The sequence below is a fragment of the Haemaphysalis longicornis genome, unplaced genomic scaffold (assembly GCF_048455015.1).
Source record: "Haemaphysalis longicornis isolate Haplotype H1 unplaced genomic scaffold, Haemaphysalis longicornis Haplotype H1 scaffold_10, whole genome shotgun sequence".
NCBI classification, from domain to species: Eukaryota; Metazoa; Arthropoda; class Arachnida; order Ixodida; family Ixodidae; genus Haemaphysalis; species Haemaphysalis longicornis.
The window spans coordinates 106,034,154-106,053,278 of NW_027526204.1; the positions used below are offsets into that span (position 1 = coordinate 106,034,154).

At 47.2% G+C, this 19,125-nt stretch overlaps 1 protein-coding gene across 2 annotated transcripts in view; it reads left to right on the forward strand.

Annotated features, from left to right (window-relative positions):
* LOC144159048 (sodium- and chloride-dependent glycine transporter 1-like) overlaps window positions 1-19,125 on the forward strand; it is a 77,409-nt gene that overhangs the window by 49,571 nt on the left and 8,713 nt on the right. For both annotated transcript variants that reach the window (XM_077690293.1, XM_077690292.1), the window contains 9 exons: window positions 3,949-4,190; window positions 6,033-6,220; window positions 7,350-7,482; window positions 9,323-9,457; window positions 11,000-11,103; window positions 11,734-11,858; window positions 12,571-12,686; window positions 15,226-15,354; window positions 15,965-16,064. In XM_077690293.1, the coding sequence (XP_077546419.1) occupies window positions 3,949-4,190; window positions 6,033-6,220; window positions 7,350-7,482; window positions 9,323-9,457; window positions 11,000-11,103; window positions 11,734-11,858; window positions 12,571-12,686; window positions 15,226-15,354; window positions 15,965-16,064 (1,272 nt within the window). The remainder of the gene's footprint in view (window positions 1-3,948; window positions 4,191-6,032; window positions 6,221-7,349; window positions 7,483-9,322; window positions 9,458-10,999; window positions 11,104-11,733; window positions 11,859-12,570; window positions 12,687-15,225; window positions 15,355-15,964; window positions 16,065-19,125) is intronic.

The following is a 19,125-nucleotide window of genomic DNA, read 5'->3' on the forward strand; positions in this document are numbered from 1 at the left end:
GGAGCCTATATGTACATGCATGTCCAGGCTATTACTTATGTCATTATTAATAAAGCTAACCGGCCGTCGCATAATAGTCCTTTCAGAAAGCCTTGTTGATTGGGGTGAAAAAATGAAGGGGCGTTAAGAATTTTGTAATATGGGAATAAATAGTCTGTTCCTTATTTGCAAGATATACGAATGAGGGAAATAGTACGGTAGGAATTTTGGGACGATGGATTTCCCTTTTTGGTGCTAGAATGATCTCGCCAACTTTCCATTCCTTCGGGACCACTCCAGGTGATCGCTACTGCTGGAAAATAAGTGAAAGTATCATACTGGATATGTGTTTAGTATTTTTAAAGTAATTTGGAATCCCAAAAACGTACTTAGGTATTTTCTTAATCATCATCATGATAATCATCAGCCTGGTTGTGTCCGCGGCCCGACGAAAACCTCTCCCAAAGATTTCCAGTGACGCCTACAGTGTGCCAGGTGAGTCCACCCTAGGTAAATTCATGGGGAAGGTTTTGTGCAAATGTGCTTAAAAGAATTGCCAAATCCTTGTCGGTTTGCGTCCCATAGAGCATCACCTAGTGTAGTTGCACCTGATTAGGACAGCCTCCCGCGATATTCGGCGATATTGTGGACCCGACCAGGCTGCATTCCAAAACCTGGTGAGGTTTTGAAGGGCGCTCCCGAAACATCATTCAAGGCTGCTCACAATGTGGGGCGTGCTCTATTGATGCGGACAGTCTGGGACATCTAGAAAGAATTTTTTTCGTGAACTTGAGGGAGAATGTGCCAAATGGAGTGCCAGTCTTTGCCCCCAAGCTCACATGCAGGTGCCCAGCATGACTCGTGCGTGCAATGATTGAGCGGCGCGGCATAGCTGGTCCATCACTGTCGCGATGTATAGAGCTTGCCGCAGCGAAAGCCCGTAATCATATGAGGTTACGATTAGTGGGAGTTTTGCAGCCTAAGAACTGTATGACATGGAGCTTGTGCAGGAGATGCTTTTACAAGGGGGGAGTTATACAGCACTGAATTTATAGAAGAGCTATAGATAGGGTTCTGCGTTTTCGGGGATTATTTTTGAGCAAACTCGGAGGGCGTTTTTTCGAGTTTATTTATTTTTGCAAATTCGGAGTTTTTCGGAGGGTCCTTTCAGAGTACGCAAAATTCGGAGTTTTTCGGATGATTATGGTCGTAGAGTAAAGTATTGATCTTTACGAAATGCCGTATACAACAATAAAAGAAATCAAACAGCACAGACATTTCTATTGAAGAGTCTATATTTGCAACATTCGTGGTGATGTACATTTACAAGTTATAGTATATGCAAGCATATTTTACAATATTAGTGTTTGTCACCGCAGCACGCTTCTCTTCTACTCTACGTTCTGTCCTTTGCGCTGTTTCTTACATTTTAAACGTGCACAAACGAGCCCACTTGATCCCAGTTCTGAGAATCGCTGGTGTATTACAAGTCGTCCGCAATATTTCGTTGGACGGTCTGGCTTCACTTCTCCGCTACAGCACCGTAGTACTCATGGAAGCTGTTAACAGTGTACAAGCGCTTCTCCTTGTGAACAATGACGCCAAACAATGACTTCGCCGCCAAAAGACACTGAGGCTTGACATTGTCCATTGGCTTGACAGTGCCAAAATAGAATAGGAAAAGTTGTTCAAGGATGCCAGAGAAAGATAAAGGATATCTGGTTATCGCAGGCGGCGGTTCCTGAATTCGGAGTTTTTAAGAAAAATCCGATTTCGCAAAATGTTTACCGGCGAGTGGTTTTCGGAATTTGTCGGATTTATCTGTAAACGCAGAACCCTAGCTATAAACGATCATTCGACACAACTATGTAGTTACCGTGTATGGAGCAGCGGCTTCTTGTAACGCTGGCTTGTTGGCATCGGTGATGAGAATTGTAGTTGAAGCACAACCGATTTTAGTGGCTTCTGGGGAATATTTCAGAGTCACACTGAGATAAAACTGGGACGCCGAGAAACTTTCTCTGACTACGAGAACGCGAAAGTCAAGAGACGTGTTGTTGTGTGTGATGTGACTGGCGCGCCCAGATTTTAACTTGGTCCCAATAACTAGCTACAGATAAGTAACCGTATATAAAACAATCGTATACTTACGGAAATTCTCCTTTAGTGCTGGATGTTCGCAGCTTAACTGTTCGAAAGCGATTCGTAACTACGCCCTTAGAGGCGAGCCTGGAAGCCAACCTTATAATTATGATGCGTAGTTCTGGAGCGTCGAAAAAATGCTGGGCCATCTCCACTAACCCGAAACGTGGGGAGGGGAGAAGCATGCAGTTGATAAGTGTATTCAAAGAGCGTAAGTCTCTCTTTCCACATGGCCCACGGAGGTGAAACCGTTGGAGGGTAGAGGTACACAGCTCTGCTAAAAGGTCTCGTGTCTTCGAAGCACGCGGCGTTCTAGCTCGATGCGTCAGAAAACGAGTTTCCGGCGTGCTCTGTTATTACATGTTACGTTTTGGCGCGAGGGGTTAGAAAACGAGCGTCGCGGTGTTTAGGTACCATGACTATATGTGATTTCGACAACATGAGACGCCGAGAGCCGGAGCCCCTGAGATGCTTTGCTCCTAAAAAAATACGCGCATCATGGCATGTCAGCTACATGCAGCCTTACATGTCGCGATGTCTTACGTGGAAATACAACTTTACTTTGAAAAAGCGGAAAAAGGAAAAAATAACGTTTAAGATTTAGGCGCGAAATTAAAGCTTGTGCAAGCGTCTCTCCTGACTTAGAGTATAAATGATGTGCTGCTTCGGATGTATGCCTACACTCAGCAGCCAAGCGCAGTTATTGGTTAAGTCATTCGGCCCGTGTGTCATTGCATGGTGAATAAAAGTCGATGGAACGCCATGGGGTTTGTTAATTCGTTAACAGATAACGGCCACAGATTCGTACATAAGTATTCATTCGAGGAGTAGAAAATTTGTGTTATGAATTTTGCCTGCAGTGGGTGCCCGCCAGCCAGTGACCATAAAACTGCACAAAAGATGGTCTATCGCGGCGTTACTATTTATTTGCAGCCTAGTGTATTCGTGACAGTTTTGGTTTCGACGAAATGAACATCGATTGATTGATTGATTGTAGGGTTTAACGCGCCGACGCAACGCAGGCGATGAGGCGCGCCGTAGTGGAGGGCTCCGGATTAATTTTGACCACCTGGGGATCTTTAACGTGCGCCGAAATCTCGAACACACGGGCATTTTTGCTTTTCGCCTCCATCAGAAAAGCGGCCGCCGCGGCCGGGAATCGAACCCGCGACCTCGTGCTCAGCAGCGCAACGCCTTAGTCACTGAGCCACCGCGGCGGGTGAAATGAACATCGAGGTGGCCGAATTGACAGGGAGCCGCTCATGAAATCACTTTTGTAGTTGCACTACGCTTGTACTGGACATGCACGAATGGAAACGCGAGCGTGTACAGACCAGCAGTGATCTCACACATCCTTGAAGTATTACTGAAGTCACAAGCCTGTGACCCGTCACACAAGACCGAGGAGCACGCGCCAACTGTACCGAGAACTTTGGGAAAGTTAAGGGAGCCTGGATGTGGGGAGTCTGAGGCGAGGCACTCAAGGCGTCATGCCGGTGGCGATGTCAAAAGGGTATTAGTTGTGAGCGTTCTGGTAAAGCCAGAGATTAAAATTTATTTTAAATATATTATACCGAACGGTATTTGCTGGTGCCTCCTGGAAGATGCCTCCATAGGAAAGAAAGCTTTTGTATACTTATTTCAGTCTTGCGGTTTGTGGCAGTAGTCCTGTCAGGAAGGAATGGTGTCCTTTGTTTCGAGGATAGAGTAGCTCTACACGTTCATGTCAGGCGTGATGGCAAATTGATGTACTGCACGGAAGCGGACCGGAACTAAATCTCACGGGATTGAGACTGCTCATCTGCGGATACCCGACATCCCTTGCAGGCGTCGGGTGGACGATGGTGTACACGTCGGTGCTGATCAGCATCTACCGCACGCCCTTGCTGTTCTACAACCTCGTCTACCTGGCCGCAAGCGTATCGTCCGAGCTGCCCTGGGAATCCTGCCTGACGAGTATTGAACGAGGTGCCGCTACCGGTCCCCCGACGGGCAACATAAGCACCGTTGCTGGTAGCACGGGCACCGGCCCCGCCGACGAGTGCTACGAGTTGGGAGACGGGCGCCTGGTCAGTACGGGTGTGTGCTCGTGAACGGAGTGTCCTATCAATCGAAAACATGCAAGCGAGCTGATTAACCAGCTCTTTAGCAGCACGTGTTTCTGTATGTGCGTGCGTGCTTGGGCCTTGCACGTGTGCATATACGGTATGCAAATGTAGCTGGTAGTGTAAATGTGACCAGTCGAGAAACGGAGGACGAAAGATACTATACAGAAAGGGGATTACACAGTTTTGAGAAAGGGCGCGTGACAAGGGTGCCGAGAGAAAAAATGGCCGCGTATCTGCTCCTTTCGTCAAATGACGATAGTCATTGTAGACATTTGCCAAGAAAATGCCCCCCTTTGCTTTCCCACTTATCTCTCATGCCGTTCGTGTACCGTCGCGCTCAGTCCAAGGTAAACATAGTAAAGGTTTGCGGAAGGCGATTTAAATTTACCGCGTTCCACCGCTACTGGCCGCGTTCTTCGATGCCATGCTGCAGTACGGCGGAGACGCGCGTGAATGGAGGCGGCCGACTAGAAGATTTATAGAGCCACTTGGCCGTGCTCCACGTGCGCTCCTAGCAGAACGTGGAACCTAGTTAGTGGAACCTTTCGTTGCTGTTGCCGCGTGATTTTTCATATGCCGCCAGTAGGCGGCGGTTGTCTGCAGTAGATGTCAATTATCATTTGCTATCGAAAAACCAAGCATCCATGAATTTTTTAATAAAGGAACACTGTAAATATCCCTGGTGTACTAATTTCCTGTCATATTTGCGTAATGTCTTGTTCTTGTTCAACAAAGTTGACAAGTATGAACATAAAAACTGGGCTTAGACGTTTACATATTGCTGTGAGTATATAAGACTATTGCGCAGTATGCATTTTACTTTGGCCGGGTGGCTGAATCGTGTCACAGACAGACAGACGGACAGAGAGACAGACATGCTGATGTTGATGTTGATGTTGATGCGAGAGCATTGGGCGATTTGTTGAAGTTATTAGGTTCCACCTGGAACTACCTGATTGGCTGCCGCAAATAGAGCAACTAATCAATATGAGGGCATTTGAAACGGACAAAGTCAGCCCTGTAGTGGCTGGCAACTGCACCTTTTGTATGTGTACATATTTGCAATGTTGAGATGTAATCTGCTGTGAATTGTCAAAAACAGGCAATAAATAAAAAAAACTCCCACCTCCCCTCGCGGGAACCCCTGTGTAGATGCGACGCATAGGCGGAGCGGCGAAGGGACCGTGTTTTATAGCGCGCATAACGTTGAGGGGACTGCGTAAGCCGGTCCCAGTCGATGACGACGTTGACGTACTTGTAAGGCGGCGTGGACTCTAGGTGTCTGAGCCAAGCGTGGATGTTGCTCCGCCGGAGAACGGCACACCGGTCATATGCGGAGCGCGCCCGAAGGAGAGGAAACCGCGGAAGAGAGAGTACTGCACATGCGCCGGCCCCAGCGCGTCTGCCGCGGCAATGACGCAACGTGCCGCGGCTATGACGCAACACAATCCAACACACTCCACTTTAATCCAATGCAATCGAAATCCAATCCAATCCAAGTAAATTCAATTGAATCCAATCCAATGCCCCTCGCGAGAGAGTGTTCGCTATCGGAGAGGAGAGGGGGTGAGCGGCGGAGAGCGCAGCTGGCGCGGCGAGGAGAATGGGGGAGGGGCGGACAACGCCGCCGACGACGACGACGCCGGAGGGACAAGGCGAGTGAATCAGATGCTCTGCATCTAAAAACAGACATACAGACAGACCAAAATATCTGGGTTTAAGTAGCCCAAGAAAGACTATCGTCTTTAATAATAATTAATCCCTCCGTGGAAGCCCTTCATTCTCGCCGCCTCCACCGTGCAGTACCCGTGCGTGCGTGTGAACGCCACCCTGGCTCGGCGCTACTCGTTGGCCAACTACACGGGCAAGAAGTCGGTGGCCGTGCAGTCTCCGGACGGCGGCCCCGTGGTGGCGGTCCCTTCCGCCGAGTACGCGTCCATGCACAACCACTGCATCGCCGGCAGCCTGTCGTCGCAGGAGTACTACTTCGAGTAAGGCCTCGCACTGCTCTCACGATGTTTGATCACGAACGTTTGGCGATTCTATAGAGCTGGGATACTTTAAATTCTGAGCTTCAAATGGAGCGAACGCAGCTCGCTGTGTTTGCAGAAGAACAGAATCGGGAGAAGCTGGCTCAGTGCGACACATCACACTTTGCGGTGTTTCCTTAAACAAAACAGTGCCAACAACTTGCCTACTAAATTTGAATGGCTGAGCATCACTGAAGCAAAATTAGGACTTGCTGGTAAATACCGAGTCCAGCGCAGATCGGAATAACCAAAAGAGGGGTGCCGCAAACTGACACCAAAAACCGTGGCCTAAACGTGTCTGTACCATTCGGTGTAATCTTGAACAGGGCCCAATGGCCAAGTATTTCGATAAGGCTGGCGATATAGCCTCTAAAAATGTCTTTCTAGTGATGTTTTCGTGTAAAGCAATGAAGCCTAGTTTGCAGGAGTTAGCGCTTCGCACATTGTGGTGGTAGTGAAGCCTACACGTCAAGCAAACCTGAGTTCTTGCTTGTTTCGTGATGTCGAGCACTGAGAAACAATAAACTACTGAGTAAGGGCTCTGAAATCAGATACATAACGCTACAACATAAACCCACGGAGACGTGATTGTACCGCATTTCGACATATAGGAGAAAGCTTGGCTGCTCTCGTAGTTTCTTGTGCATATACCCTACAGACGCGCCAGCGGGAGAAATACATGCAGTACTGCACTTTCCATTTGAAGCACATCACTAGCGTATGAGAACGACGAGAGTGTACAAACAAGATGAAGTGCCCCGACAAGTGGACGCCTTCTTGTCAATGTACATACATTTCACATTATTGGTGCATTGAAGCATCCGAAAAAAACTGTGGGCCTTTGGGTAATTATTAAAGAAATGTTTTTAAAGTCTCATATCATATGTAGCCCTCCCGTACAGCTCAAGCTTGCATCTAAACTAGCTTCTTACCTGGAGCCCTTTTCCTCGCAGGAAGGAAGCTTAGATTAGAACAAGATTTACTTTTATTTTTCTTATGCGTTTCTTGGCATTCGTACATGTCACCCTTCGCCGTTGAAGACAGCGTTAGAAGTAACAAGCACAGATCACCCTTGCTCCACCCTCTGCAGGAAGAAAGTGCTGAACCTTAGCCCCAACGTTTTCGACCTGGGCACCCTCCAGCCGGGACTGCTCGCCAGCGAAGCCGTCTGCTGGTTTCTCATCTTCTTTGCCATCTGGTCAGGACCGCGGTCGCTGGGAAAGGCAAGTGTACGCGCGGTTAATTGACTGTGCGAGCTAACAACCCCGTCCTGGTCCCAACAATATACCTCTAATTTTTGTGGTTTTCATTTTTGGAGGCTACATATATTGACCTATAAAACAACTGATAATTAATTTCATTGGTTGATTGATTGAATTATTTATTGATTGATTCCTCCATTCCGCTGCATAATGTGCGAGTCTGTGGACACGGGCTGCAACCCTGATTGGTGCGAAAACGGGTAGAGACGATTGGTTCCTACTTGCCCCAAAAAGAAGAGCGAGCCAGTGGCTGGGGTGCTAGGTACCAAGGCCCTTATAGTGTTCTCACTACACACAACTAGCCACGTTTTGCTGACTTGCACAACGCTTATTTGGAGAGTAAAAACATCCTTGCGCTTGGTGTAGTGTCCTTTAAGAGCCAAAAGGCCTAAAAATATCGGCCTTCGAGAACATGACGATTCCGGAGAATGGCCTTACTAAACCAATTTTGAGACAATGCGTGGAAAGAAGGCAGCGCTTCTTCTGTAACAACATCGCCTTGCAAATCACGTATAAAACACCCGAGCGGGCTCAGGGGGTTTAAGAACGGTGGTCAAAAAGGGCGCACCTTCATTTCTGGAGTTTTGTAATTGAATTCGCCACGGAAAGTAACCTTAATCGCCAGTTGGGGTTCGCGAAAACCCGCGACATTGCTTCCAAATGAGCGTCATTTATATGCGCCCTAAACACTGGCAGATTTTCGTCGAAATTATAAGCCCCATATCTAGTCTTGAACAGGCAGAAGAGGCAGTCAGTCAGCGTGGGCTTGGCGGCGATTACTCTCGTAGCATATCGTGAAGTCGTACTGTTGCAGTCGCACTGAGAAACGAAGGAACCGTATGGTTCGAATGCGGATAGCGACGAGCGAGCCGAGTTAGTAGTGTTCGGTAAAAACCATGAACGTCCCCCAAGGACGTAACAACAAAATTTATGAACGGCAAAAACAACGGCATGGTATTTCTGTACTGCTAATCTGTATTAGGGTTCGGGGTTGCTGAAAACACGGCTTCCGTAGGTGATGGTATTCGGAGCTAATGATGACGCTGTACCACATCATGCCTAATTCTAATGATAGTGGCGTTAATGTGAACCTACGTTGGAGCTTATGGATCTACATGCCACCGAAGGAAGCCATCGAATATATTCATTCCTGCTTGGATTAGCTGTTTGTGACGCACACTAAGCACGCTTACTGCTCTGGCCTACAGTCGTACGCATGTAGTACCAGTCACGCCATTCTCTCCCCGCGCGTCCGCTGTCTTTCCACGCTATATTTGACTTCCTCTTCAGACGTGAAGAAACCCGGGGCATAGCTTTCATAGTCTGCGCTTCACACTGACTGTTTCTCGTCTTTATGGTCATACATCTACAACTATATATAAGCTAGAATGATGGGGAAAGGAAACACTATGTACAGCAAAAGTCTGGCTTCCACGTCAGGAACTAATCTGCCTTTCTATGGACTAAGCGAGGCTCAGCTTGTGACAGAAACGAACTGATGTGCAGTGTAGATCTGTGGGTAAACAGGTGTACTATTATAAATGGCCATACTCGTGTTGTGGCGACGTTCTGCCTTGATGGCGTGGAACGCAGGCTTTTGCTCCCGACAGTACGTCATGCGTGCCTTTAATTTATGTCGCTTAGCAGTCCTGGAACTAACCCAAAACATGTTATTCCTCCCTGGAACTTCAGTTGTGGTCCTAATGAAACTGCGTGCAACAAACCACGTGTCCACTTTCACTGTGTTAGTGGCTAATTCGGCACGGTTTTTTGTCGCTTCCTTGCCGGAATTCCGCAACAGATCTCCACAACCATAGTGTGTGCCGCGTTCGCACTCCTCAGCGTGATGTGCGCGGACGCCATGGTGCTGAGCGGCTCCCAGCGCGGCTTGCTGACCTGCCTCAAGCCGGACCTCTGGAAGCTTCTCCAGATCCAGGTACGCTGCCAGGGAACACTGCACATCCCCAAAGTGAAAGCGCAAGGACACTGGTCACACTTTACAAGGGCACAAGGACACTGGTGACACCCCGACTCCCAAGCGGAAATTTGCCGTTTTTCTAGAGGGTTTATTTCGCCACAGAGTATTTTGCAGCTCCGATTGTGTCATTGTGGACGCAGAGTGGATACGCAGAGGAGATGGTGGCGTCACGGTAACCGACTTGTCGGGGCACGGTCCAGATAAAAGCTGAAGCACGCTTCCGAAACAAAGTGCGGCGATACGCTACAATTAAAACAGTAGACTTTGAAGCACTATTTGTTGCTAGATGACACGTGTTGAACTTAGGCTAGGTTTGGTTGCACATATGCTTGGATACGCCGCGTGGAGCAGGTCATAAAAAGACCGATGAAAAAAGGACTGTTTAAGTGGTTGCATCAACACGAAAGTATTGCACTTAAAAGATTTATTGACCCAAATTTTTTAAATACTTTATCTGGAAAGATGCAGAAGAATATTCTTGCTCCCTGTTGGTTTTGGCGTCAGCCATGACAGTAGACACGTTGCAAGCAGGGCAAAGTACGAATGCAACACTTCCAGCTGTTATGGCCGTCCCGTTGTCGGCAGAGCAATACAAACGAGAGTTTCACCTCCAATACAGACAGGAATTAACCTAGTGGTTTAGAAGAAGTGTTTCGTGTCCTGGCAACATATCGCTTGGAAAAGCTATCGGTCCAACGTCGTCAATATGCACCAATCGGGAAACTCTGCTTCGGAATGAGGGCCGTGCGAGCGCCCCAGCTCGGTTGTACCTGAAGGACCAGTGTACTGACGAGGCATCGAGGGGACAAAAACTTAACTTTACTACACATTTATACCGTATAATGCAGCCTATCAAAAAAACATTGCTTGTCAAATGAGCACACAAATAAATTTTCTTAATGTGCACCAATCGGGAAACACTGCTTCGGAATGTGGGCCGTGCGAGGACCCCTGCTTGGTTGTACCTAAGGGACGAGTGCACTGACGTGGCATAGAGGGGACAAAAATTTAACTTGGCTAAACATTTATACCTTATAATGCACCTTAATACAATAAACATGCTTTTCAAATAAGCAAACACTAAACTTTCGTGATATGCGCCAGTCGGGAAACTGATTAAGAATGAGGCCATGCGAGCACCCCTGCTTGATTGTACCTGAGGGACCAGTGTACTGACGGGGCATCGAGGGGAGAAAAACTTAACTTTGCTAAACATTTATACCTTATAATGCAGTTTATTAAAAAAGATTTCTTTTCAAATGAGCGACTACGAAGGTAGGTAGTGTTCCCTTATGTTTCAACGGTTTTTCATTCATGATCTGCGGCAGCCGCAAGCCCTTCAGTACAGTTTCAACTTTCGACATGGGGGGAGAGAAACCGGTGACCAGTTCTTGATACTTGTAGTCTGTGGGGAGTTTAGTAGTTTTGATATATTGCGTAACTCAGCCACCCATTTTTGTAATCTGCGATGTCGGCCTTTGCGTATTTCTCTTCCTGCAGACTTGGCACGTGGCCTCTAGTCAGCTGTTCTACAGCATGAGCCTCTCGCTCGGAAGCGTGACCTGCTTCGCCAGCTACAACGACTTCCAGGCAAACATATTCCGGTGAGGAAGGGACGTACAATTAGCACGCACAAAGCGATCAATTATGGTGGGTTTGGCAGAATTTCAAGTAATATATGCTCACCTCCGAGCGCACCACTTGCACCAATCGTTTTTTTTTACAATAAATGACGAAAGCACTTGTGATAATGGCAGGAATAAATCGTTAAGTGTGCTGCTGCGTGATCGTGCATGCGTGTGCTTCCCTGCGTGTGTTTGTGTGACGGGCTAAGTTTCTTAAAAAGCCTGATTATACATTTATATTCGTTTGATGTGTACAAAGGGCAGGAAGAAGACCAAAATTGAGAATATTGGGAAAAAATCAGCCGCACGCGTAAACGGAAATCGAGCCCACTTCCTCGGCTAGCCGCGTTGTGCTCCCCCAACTGAGTTACCTCGGCCGCTACTTCGTCAGTGGCGTCGGCTGTGGTTCGTCGGTACTCGAATATCTCGACCATCGTTGAAATGTAGGAAGTCAGCGGCTCTATTACCATCTTTGTAGAACAGCGCACGTGGCATGTACAGGTCGCGGGTTCGGTTTTCCCTGTATACGACAGGCGCTTTGTTTATTCTCGACAGTTTCTCGACCTGTTCCAAAGCGTGCCACCCATTCTCCTTGTCTCTTCTAACTAGCAACTCTGTGGCGGCGAACCTGGCGGACTTCAGCTTCAGCCTGCTCGGCATAGTCCTCGTGTTCGGCCTGTACGGACACGTTGCAGAGTCAGCGGGTCTGGACGTTGCCGACGTGGTCACCACCCGTACGTACTCGACTGCACGCTTCGCTGCCTAGTTTATAAATAGACTAGCTATAGACGGGTCGCTGCTTGTTAGTGCATGGTAGCATAGACGGGTAATTACAGAACTGCTGTGTGTGAGATACTGACGTCAGCGGCTGGTTGGGTTTCATTAAATAATATAAAGCAAGGAATCTCGCCCATGGTTGTCTGTCAGTGCTTATTAGGCTGACGTCATCCCCAGGCTACACCTGTGAGGAACGGAGTAATAAAAATCTGAAGTACGCGATCGAGCGGGTCATCTACAAACACTTTCCTGAAATCTTTCTACGGGCTCATCTGCCGTTGCGAAACATTTTCACTTTTTTTGGCCAGCCTTTGTCGCAGAAGATTCCCGTCATTTGAACCAAGACCAATCAAATTACCCCGTCGTAGGTCCCCAATTTTTCGCTGAGCAACTTCCCTTGAATCGCATTACGTGCGGTCACCAGCACTTTCCATAACCTGGAAAGACGTTCTCCTGGCGGCGCTGTCTTCGAAAACGTGACTAACATGTTCCCCGGGCGTACCTACTTTAAGGGGCCAACAGATGTTGATCTTGTGCGTGGTGGCGAGTACATGAATCCAGGCTTCAGCATGCAATCATGTCCTCTGCGTGGAGCGATTTCACTGAAAGAATAAGCACTGAGATTCAAAGAACTACGCCTAAATAAGGTTTATTTGCTCGTTGCCGTAGGTAGCCTCGACTATGGCTTTGTCGGCTACCTGGAGGGTACCCGTCGACTGCAATACAGGAGCATCCGGAGTGCCGGCTTTTACTTCACCCTGTTCGCCCTGAATTTTGGATCACACGTGAGTGAACGAAAACACGAAACCAAAAAATAACTGCTTTTTGCAACTACTTGTCATAACTCATATTATGCAGTTTGTACGATTCTGATAAAAAGCACTACTTTTGAATTGTCTTCGACAGAAAACGAAAATGTTAATAAGAAAATCATAAGCATTTATGAGTAAAGTCTACTTTTAAATAGGCGTTTAATATCGCAGGTTCGGCAAAATATAGCAACTTGAAGTTAATACACTTTCCCCCAATCCTATACCCATTTAAGAGCTACTCAGCTATCAGCAAGGCTGTGGAAGGCGATATTCCGAATGCATTAGTCATCACCCCCAGGCAATTTCTGTCAATTTTTCATGAACTTAGACACATTTTTGCGAGGATTCAGTATTGAAACAGTGCTGTTTGTACAACCAAACGCTAATTTGCCGTTACGGAAGCATAGACGGTCTCTAATTATATTACTCTCTTTCTTATTTTCTGTTCTTTAAGGGGGACTCACCTGAACACAATCCTTTGAGGCTTACTGCTTCATGCCCACGTGCATAAAACGCATCGAGTAGTGATCGGAAAATTTTTACATGTCCACAGAAATCTTCCTAACGGAACAGTTTGATTCTATTAGATATGCATCACTCCTTTAATGAGATCAAAAACAATCACGAAGCACATTTTGGATCATCCAGTTTACACTAGGTGGTGCTAGCAGCCAAGTAAGCAAGTGTTTTTATTTATTTTTTTTATTTCATGACGGAAGAGACATAGCTCTGACATAGGCAAACTAGGCGGTTTCGAAAATTGATATGTATTTGTAAAGCTTTTCGTATTGGTGCACGGTGGTTTTTAAGCCCGTGGCTTATGTAGTACGTTCCTTAGGAATTTTATCTGGTGAATCCCCCTGAAAGGGGCCGTGATGACAAAATACAAGTTTAATTGTAAAAAAAACAGTGCTTTTCCCAACAACTAGTGATGCCAGTTTTATGCAAAACGCAGAGAAAAAATTCAGGTAAGATTTCAATCACGTCCAAGACTTGAATGGCGAAGCTGTTGCAGGCGAGCATTGTCGGACATAAAGTTAAGCCTGTCTCATTGTTTATTTGCCTAGTTCGGTGCTTTACTCGGCTACAACTGAAGAACGGCACCACCTCATGTAGTGTATCACTCCGCCAAAGCGCCGAACCCGTGACGTCAGTGCGCGCGCGTTTTGAAAGGGGTTTGCTATGAATGCGTGATACCGTCTGCCTTGTCTCACGCAGTCTGTTTGTCGTCACTGGAGTCGTTTATAAGCATAGTAAGTCCAAAAAATCACGAGAATGGCTCACGTCATGTTCAAAATATTCCCAGTAACGCCCTACTTGCGCCGCGCGGAGAAACATCCGGTTACGGTGATAAAGCACAGCGGCAGTTTCCGGTGCCGTTCTTAAGTTGTCACCGAGTATAGGAATCGGCGTCATATGCATGGAAATGGTCTTCATGGCAAGTGGTGGACGCAAACGTTATCCTCAGCATTGTAGACTGCTACCAGCTCTTCGTAATCGCCTTGAGGCAGCGGTGGCGGTATCTGCAAGTCGTCTGCGGTAGGATTGGCACACTCGTAGCCGTGTTTCCAAATGTCCATTGTGGCTTCTAGGGATTGCGGCGGCCCCGGTGACCTCTCCCAAGCAGGGAGTCTTTTCAACTTTAGCATTAGTGCTGGCGTTTTTTTTTTTTTTTTTCATTAGGGCTAGCGCCTGACGACAGCGCTGGAATTTTTTGCTAAAGCCAATTGGGGAGCCCGGAACTCGGCGGACGCTGCGAAGCAAGCGCTCACGAGTGCTCACCATTTTCTCCGTCCTCGATGTTCTTGCCAGTGTTTTCTTTCTGAAGACAATGCGTGTGCCGAAAACACTCGGCTGTCGCTACGAGGCACGGGCTCGCGAGCACTAGGCCTTTTCTCAGTATTTTTTTCATTGAGTGGTGAACTTACGGCCTCTACAACAGCTCCAATGTTACTAATCTACATATTGACAAACCAATGAACCAGTTGCGCCCCCCACCCACTTTTCGGCAATTTCTCAATGACGTCACAGAATCTCGCTTGTGGAGTTGGTGCAGCCGAACAAAGTCACCGCGACGAAATTTGACCAAGCAAATGTAAATCATCCTCTAGCTCCTTTAGATCGCATAACTTGAATCCTCGCGTGCAGCCCACTCTTATGGCAATGCTTGCACGGCTTCCCGTATTGTGTTAATCCTGCCCGTATTACGTCACGAGGAGTGGAATTTGGGTTTTTTTCATACGTTTTTGCGTTTCTTCGGTCAACTTTTTTTCGTAGATGGAATAGGGCTAAGTGACTTACCAAAGACTAGTATTCTTCAAACTGAAGAGAGTTTTTTCTTATGGCCTTTTTGAGCGTAAATGTTTTGTCTAAATGACCTTCTAGCCACACGAGTTTATAATGATAAATTTATTTGTGGAGTCGACAGTATTAGGTTCACGACGTCTGCGTGCGCCGCGGTACTAAGCTGCTCACTTTGTTTCGAAGCATGCAACGATGTGTACTCGCGCAGATATGCGTTATTGAGGGCTACCTGGGCTCCCTACGGGACAGCTACCCCGCACTGCAGAGGCATATGCAGCTGGCGGCGCTGGTGTGCTGTGTTTGCTGCTTCCTGCTTGGCATCCCTTTGACCTTCCAAGTGAGTTGAAAATGATTGTTATATACTGCAGCACATAGAGGAAACCGTCGTTACAAGGAGGCCACTTTATTCGTATTACCGCCTTACCAGACATTATGCGTGGTGTTAACCCCGCCGTTCTCTGTTCACATCGCCTTTGTTTACGTCTGCATTCGCATAGTTACTCATCGCTCTCAACGAATTCGTCCTCCCCCCGCGTTTATTGGTTAAACAAAGATTAACTCATAATTATCCAAATGGTCTTCATTAGCGAAACCCTGGCGCACTGTTTCTTCTCATAGCTTAACGGCCAATGCACAACATGTTTCCACCTAAATTTCTTCACAAAGGTCTGATATATTAGGTCACTTTTCTGACCAGAAGCGGCCTTTGATAACCGACACAAAACTCTTCAGCGTTAAACATGTACAAAAAAATGATTCATCAACTGCCAAGTTTGTAAAGGCGCTGTGTAGCTTGCGTTGTAGGAATTAGGATGTACTCAGGGATGATGCTATAATTCTACCCTGTTCGCTACGTACTAAATGTGGTCTAATCGACTGTAACTTTTTATTCCGACCACACTTCTTGAAGGACCCTCGCTGAACGAGTTTTGGTTATCCTTGCACAGGGAGGCTACTACCTGCTTGGCCTCATCGAAGGCACCGTCGGAGAAAATGTGCTGCCTTGGGTAGGACTTGTGCAGCTGCTCACGGTGGTCTACGCCTACGGTGAGTCGGTATACGCCACCCTAAAGGCTTTCTGTCAGAGCATTGCCTGCGGTGGAAAAGATGGGGCCGTTCATCATCTCCACCCCAAATATAATCATAAAGGCTTTCTGTCACAGTGTTGCCTGCGGTGGAAAGATGGGGCCGTTCATCATCTCCACCCCAAGTATAATCATCATCGTCATCCAGGCTTTCCTCTAAATGGTACCCACCGCGGCTCAGTGGCTAAGGCATTGTGCTGCTGAGCACGAGGATGCGGGTTCGATTCCCGGCCGTGGCGGCCGCTTTTCTGATGGAGGCGAAAAGCAAAAGCGCCCTTGTGTACGAGACTTCCGCGCACGTTAAAGATCCCCACGTGGTTAAAATTAATCCGGAATCCTCCACTAGGGTGCACCTCATCGCCTGCGTTGCGTCGGCGCGTTAAACCCTACAATCAATCAATCAATCAATCAATCAATCAATCAATCAATCAATCAATCAATCAATCAATCAATCAATCAATCAATCAATCAATCAATCAATCAATCAATCAATCAATCAATCGTCTAAATGGTGCTTCACAATGGAAACACCTATGCTGCAGTGAAGGTAGAAGAACCAGTAACCGGATTGAAGGCTATCGCAGAGTAGGTTGGTAATTATGGTTGCTTACAATAATTCATCCGCAAGGAGGCAGGAGCTGCAAGGCAGCCATTGCAAAAAAACGCACGTTGTGTTGCTGGAAGACTAAACTCATGATGGCGTTTATGTACCAATGGCGGACATTTGAAGGGAAATTGTTCTTTTTATGTCCTACTTTTGACAACGACAAATAATTCTTACTATGTTAAAAAAGTGACTCCCTTGTATTTATGCTAATAGAGGCATTAAGAACTGTAGAATGTAAACAAATACTTGTGTTTGTAACCATCTCAGAGAGATATAATGGCGGAAAGCGATAAGGCGACCTGCCGTACGAAAACACAATAGGTTATCACCATTGCACACAGGTCAATGTGCAAGTGGACAGTAGTGATGCTTTTTTTTCTCACTGTCGGACATGCTTAGAACACACCTAAAAACGGAAGAGTCTGGTTGCGACACAGAACCAAGTGCTGTTTCGCCTTTTTGTTTACTCTTATCGCTCATGAGCTCCTAGTTTAGACGTTTTCCTAGTTTAGACGTTTCATCGCTCCGATTATTGACCTCGATGAAGATGGGGTCGTCGGTTGAAATCATGCGCTCTTCTTTGTCAAAACAACGCGAATCAACGCTGCAGTCTAGCAATATTACTACGGCAGCAAGCAAAACTCCGAAGGAGGACCTGTTTTGCGACGCCATATTGATTGTTTTGACAACTGTTGGCAGACTGCGTCGCGGAACTTGGAGTTGTCAATGGTGTGGCATATCTGTACAGGTGCCCCCAAAATAAAGTAGCACAGCGACGGGACAAAATAATGTCTATGTTACGCGGCTGCCAGCATATATAAATGTCCGGCCCGGTATTACTTTAGAGTGACCTCCTTGAAAAGTCACTTAGATGTTGCTGGCTAGGCACATGGCAAATAAATCCCCGCAAAATCAACAACCCGTGCTCCGTTTAATTTTTGGGGCACCTGTACATGGCACTAACTCCAGAATACATCCGAAACGAATCAACAAGAACAACCATATCCCAATGAATAATAAGAGAAAACAATGAGGTGTATCACAAAGTGGGCTTGTCACCAAATGAGGATTTCATTGGAACGAAGGCACATAATGACGTCGTCCAGGTGGCTTGTGGTGCTGTTTTTTAACGTTTTTTAACGCAAAGCTTCTTTATTCAGATTGTTGAACTTACATCACATATCATACCTCTTTCATTCATGGGAATACGCAAAGGTGCGGCGCTATGGCCATTACGTTTTAATCTTGCCATAATAAACATTCCAACTTAGTCAATACGCGGACGATGTTACCGTCTGGGTCGCTGGAGGTAATGATGCTCTCATTCAAAAAACGCTCCAAATTAAAGCAGACAAACGCGGACGAAGCCACACTTGCTATACTGACGCATTCACCAACCAAATCGAAACTACTACTCATGACACCAAAACGTGACACTAAAATACCACCCAGTATTAGAATCTCCATTGATAATCACCCGATCCCAGATGTACACACCCTCAAGATACTCGAACTTCTCATACATCAAAATAGGGCAAATTACGCACAATTACTCACGCAACTTAACAAGCATGTCACTTAGACAATTTGTCTTACAAAAGGTATAACCCCTCGGCGTCGGGTTTTGTGAGAAAAGGAGAGGATCCGCTTGATCCAAGCCTTCGTCGTGAGCAGAATTACGTACTTTTTTCCGTACCTCTCTGCCGTGCTGGTATCGATCCTGCTACCTATCACGGTGCTCGGTCGGCCCGTGATCGACTGCTCTCGTACCAAGAAGTCACGGAGCATTACCGCCTCTCCCGCCACCGCACTTATTTGCGCACACATTCCTGTGCACACTCCTTCAGAGCAACTCCATCGCCAGTCGTTCCCCTATCCACAAGATCTATCCCTCTGAGGTCTTTCACCCAACTGTCCCCTCTGACTTCCTGGACACAGGAACCAACGCCACGTGGGCCTGTCCTCTTAACCCCCCCCCCATTTCCAGCGTCGAGAAGTGGGAGGACGCGCTGGCAGCTCGCAACCGGGGGTGCAGCTACTTCTGGTTGACAGAGCCGCCACTGTCACCGCAAGCCTTCGGCAGGCGGCCACCGCGCTTTCCTAGCCAACTTGCCTAAGTGATTCCTCTCTCTCTCCACGCCAGCGCTACTGAACTTGAAAAAATCAATTGCCTAATTCGAAAAGCTTAAAAACCGGTGTTGCAACTGTTCCTGCACAACTCCACTGCCAGATTACAACATCTACGGGTGCAGAACGCGGCGGAAGAGGTGGTAAAAGCGCACCTTTGTGTAAACCCGTCTATCGACTACCCCAACAGGGTTACGCATTTTTGACAGGCTTGGCGTTAATATCCCGACCTCCTTAGGCCGAAAAGTCCCCATTCCGCATGCCAGCCACGCTCAACTCATAGTTCGGC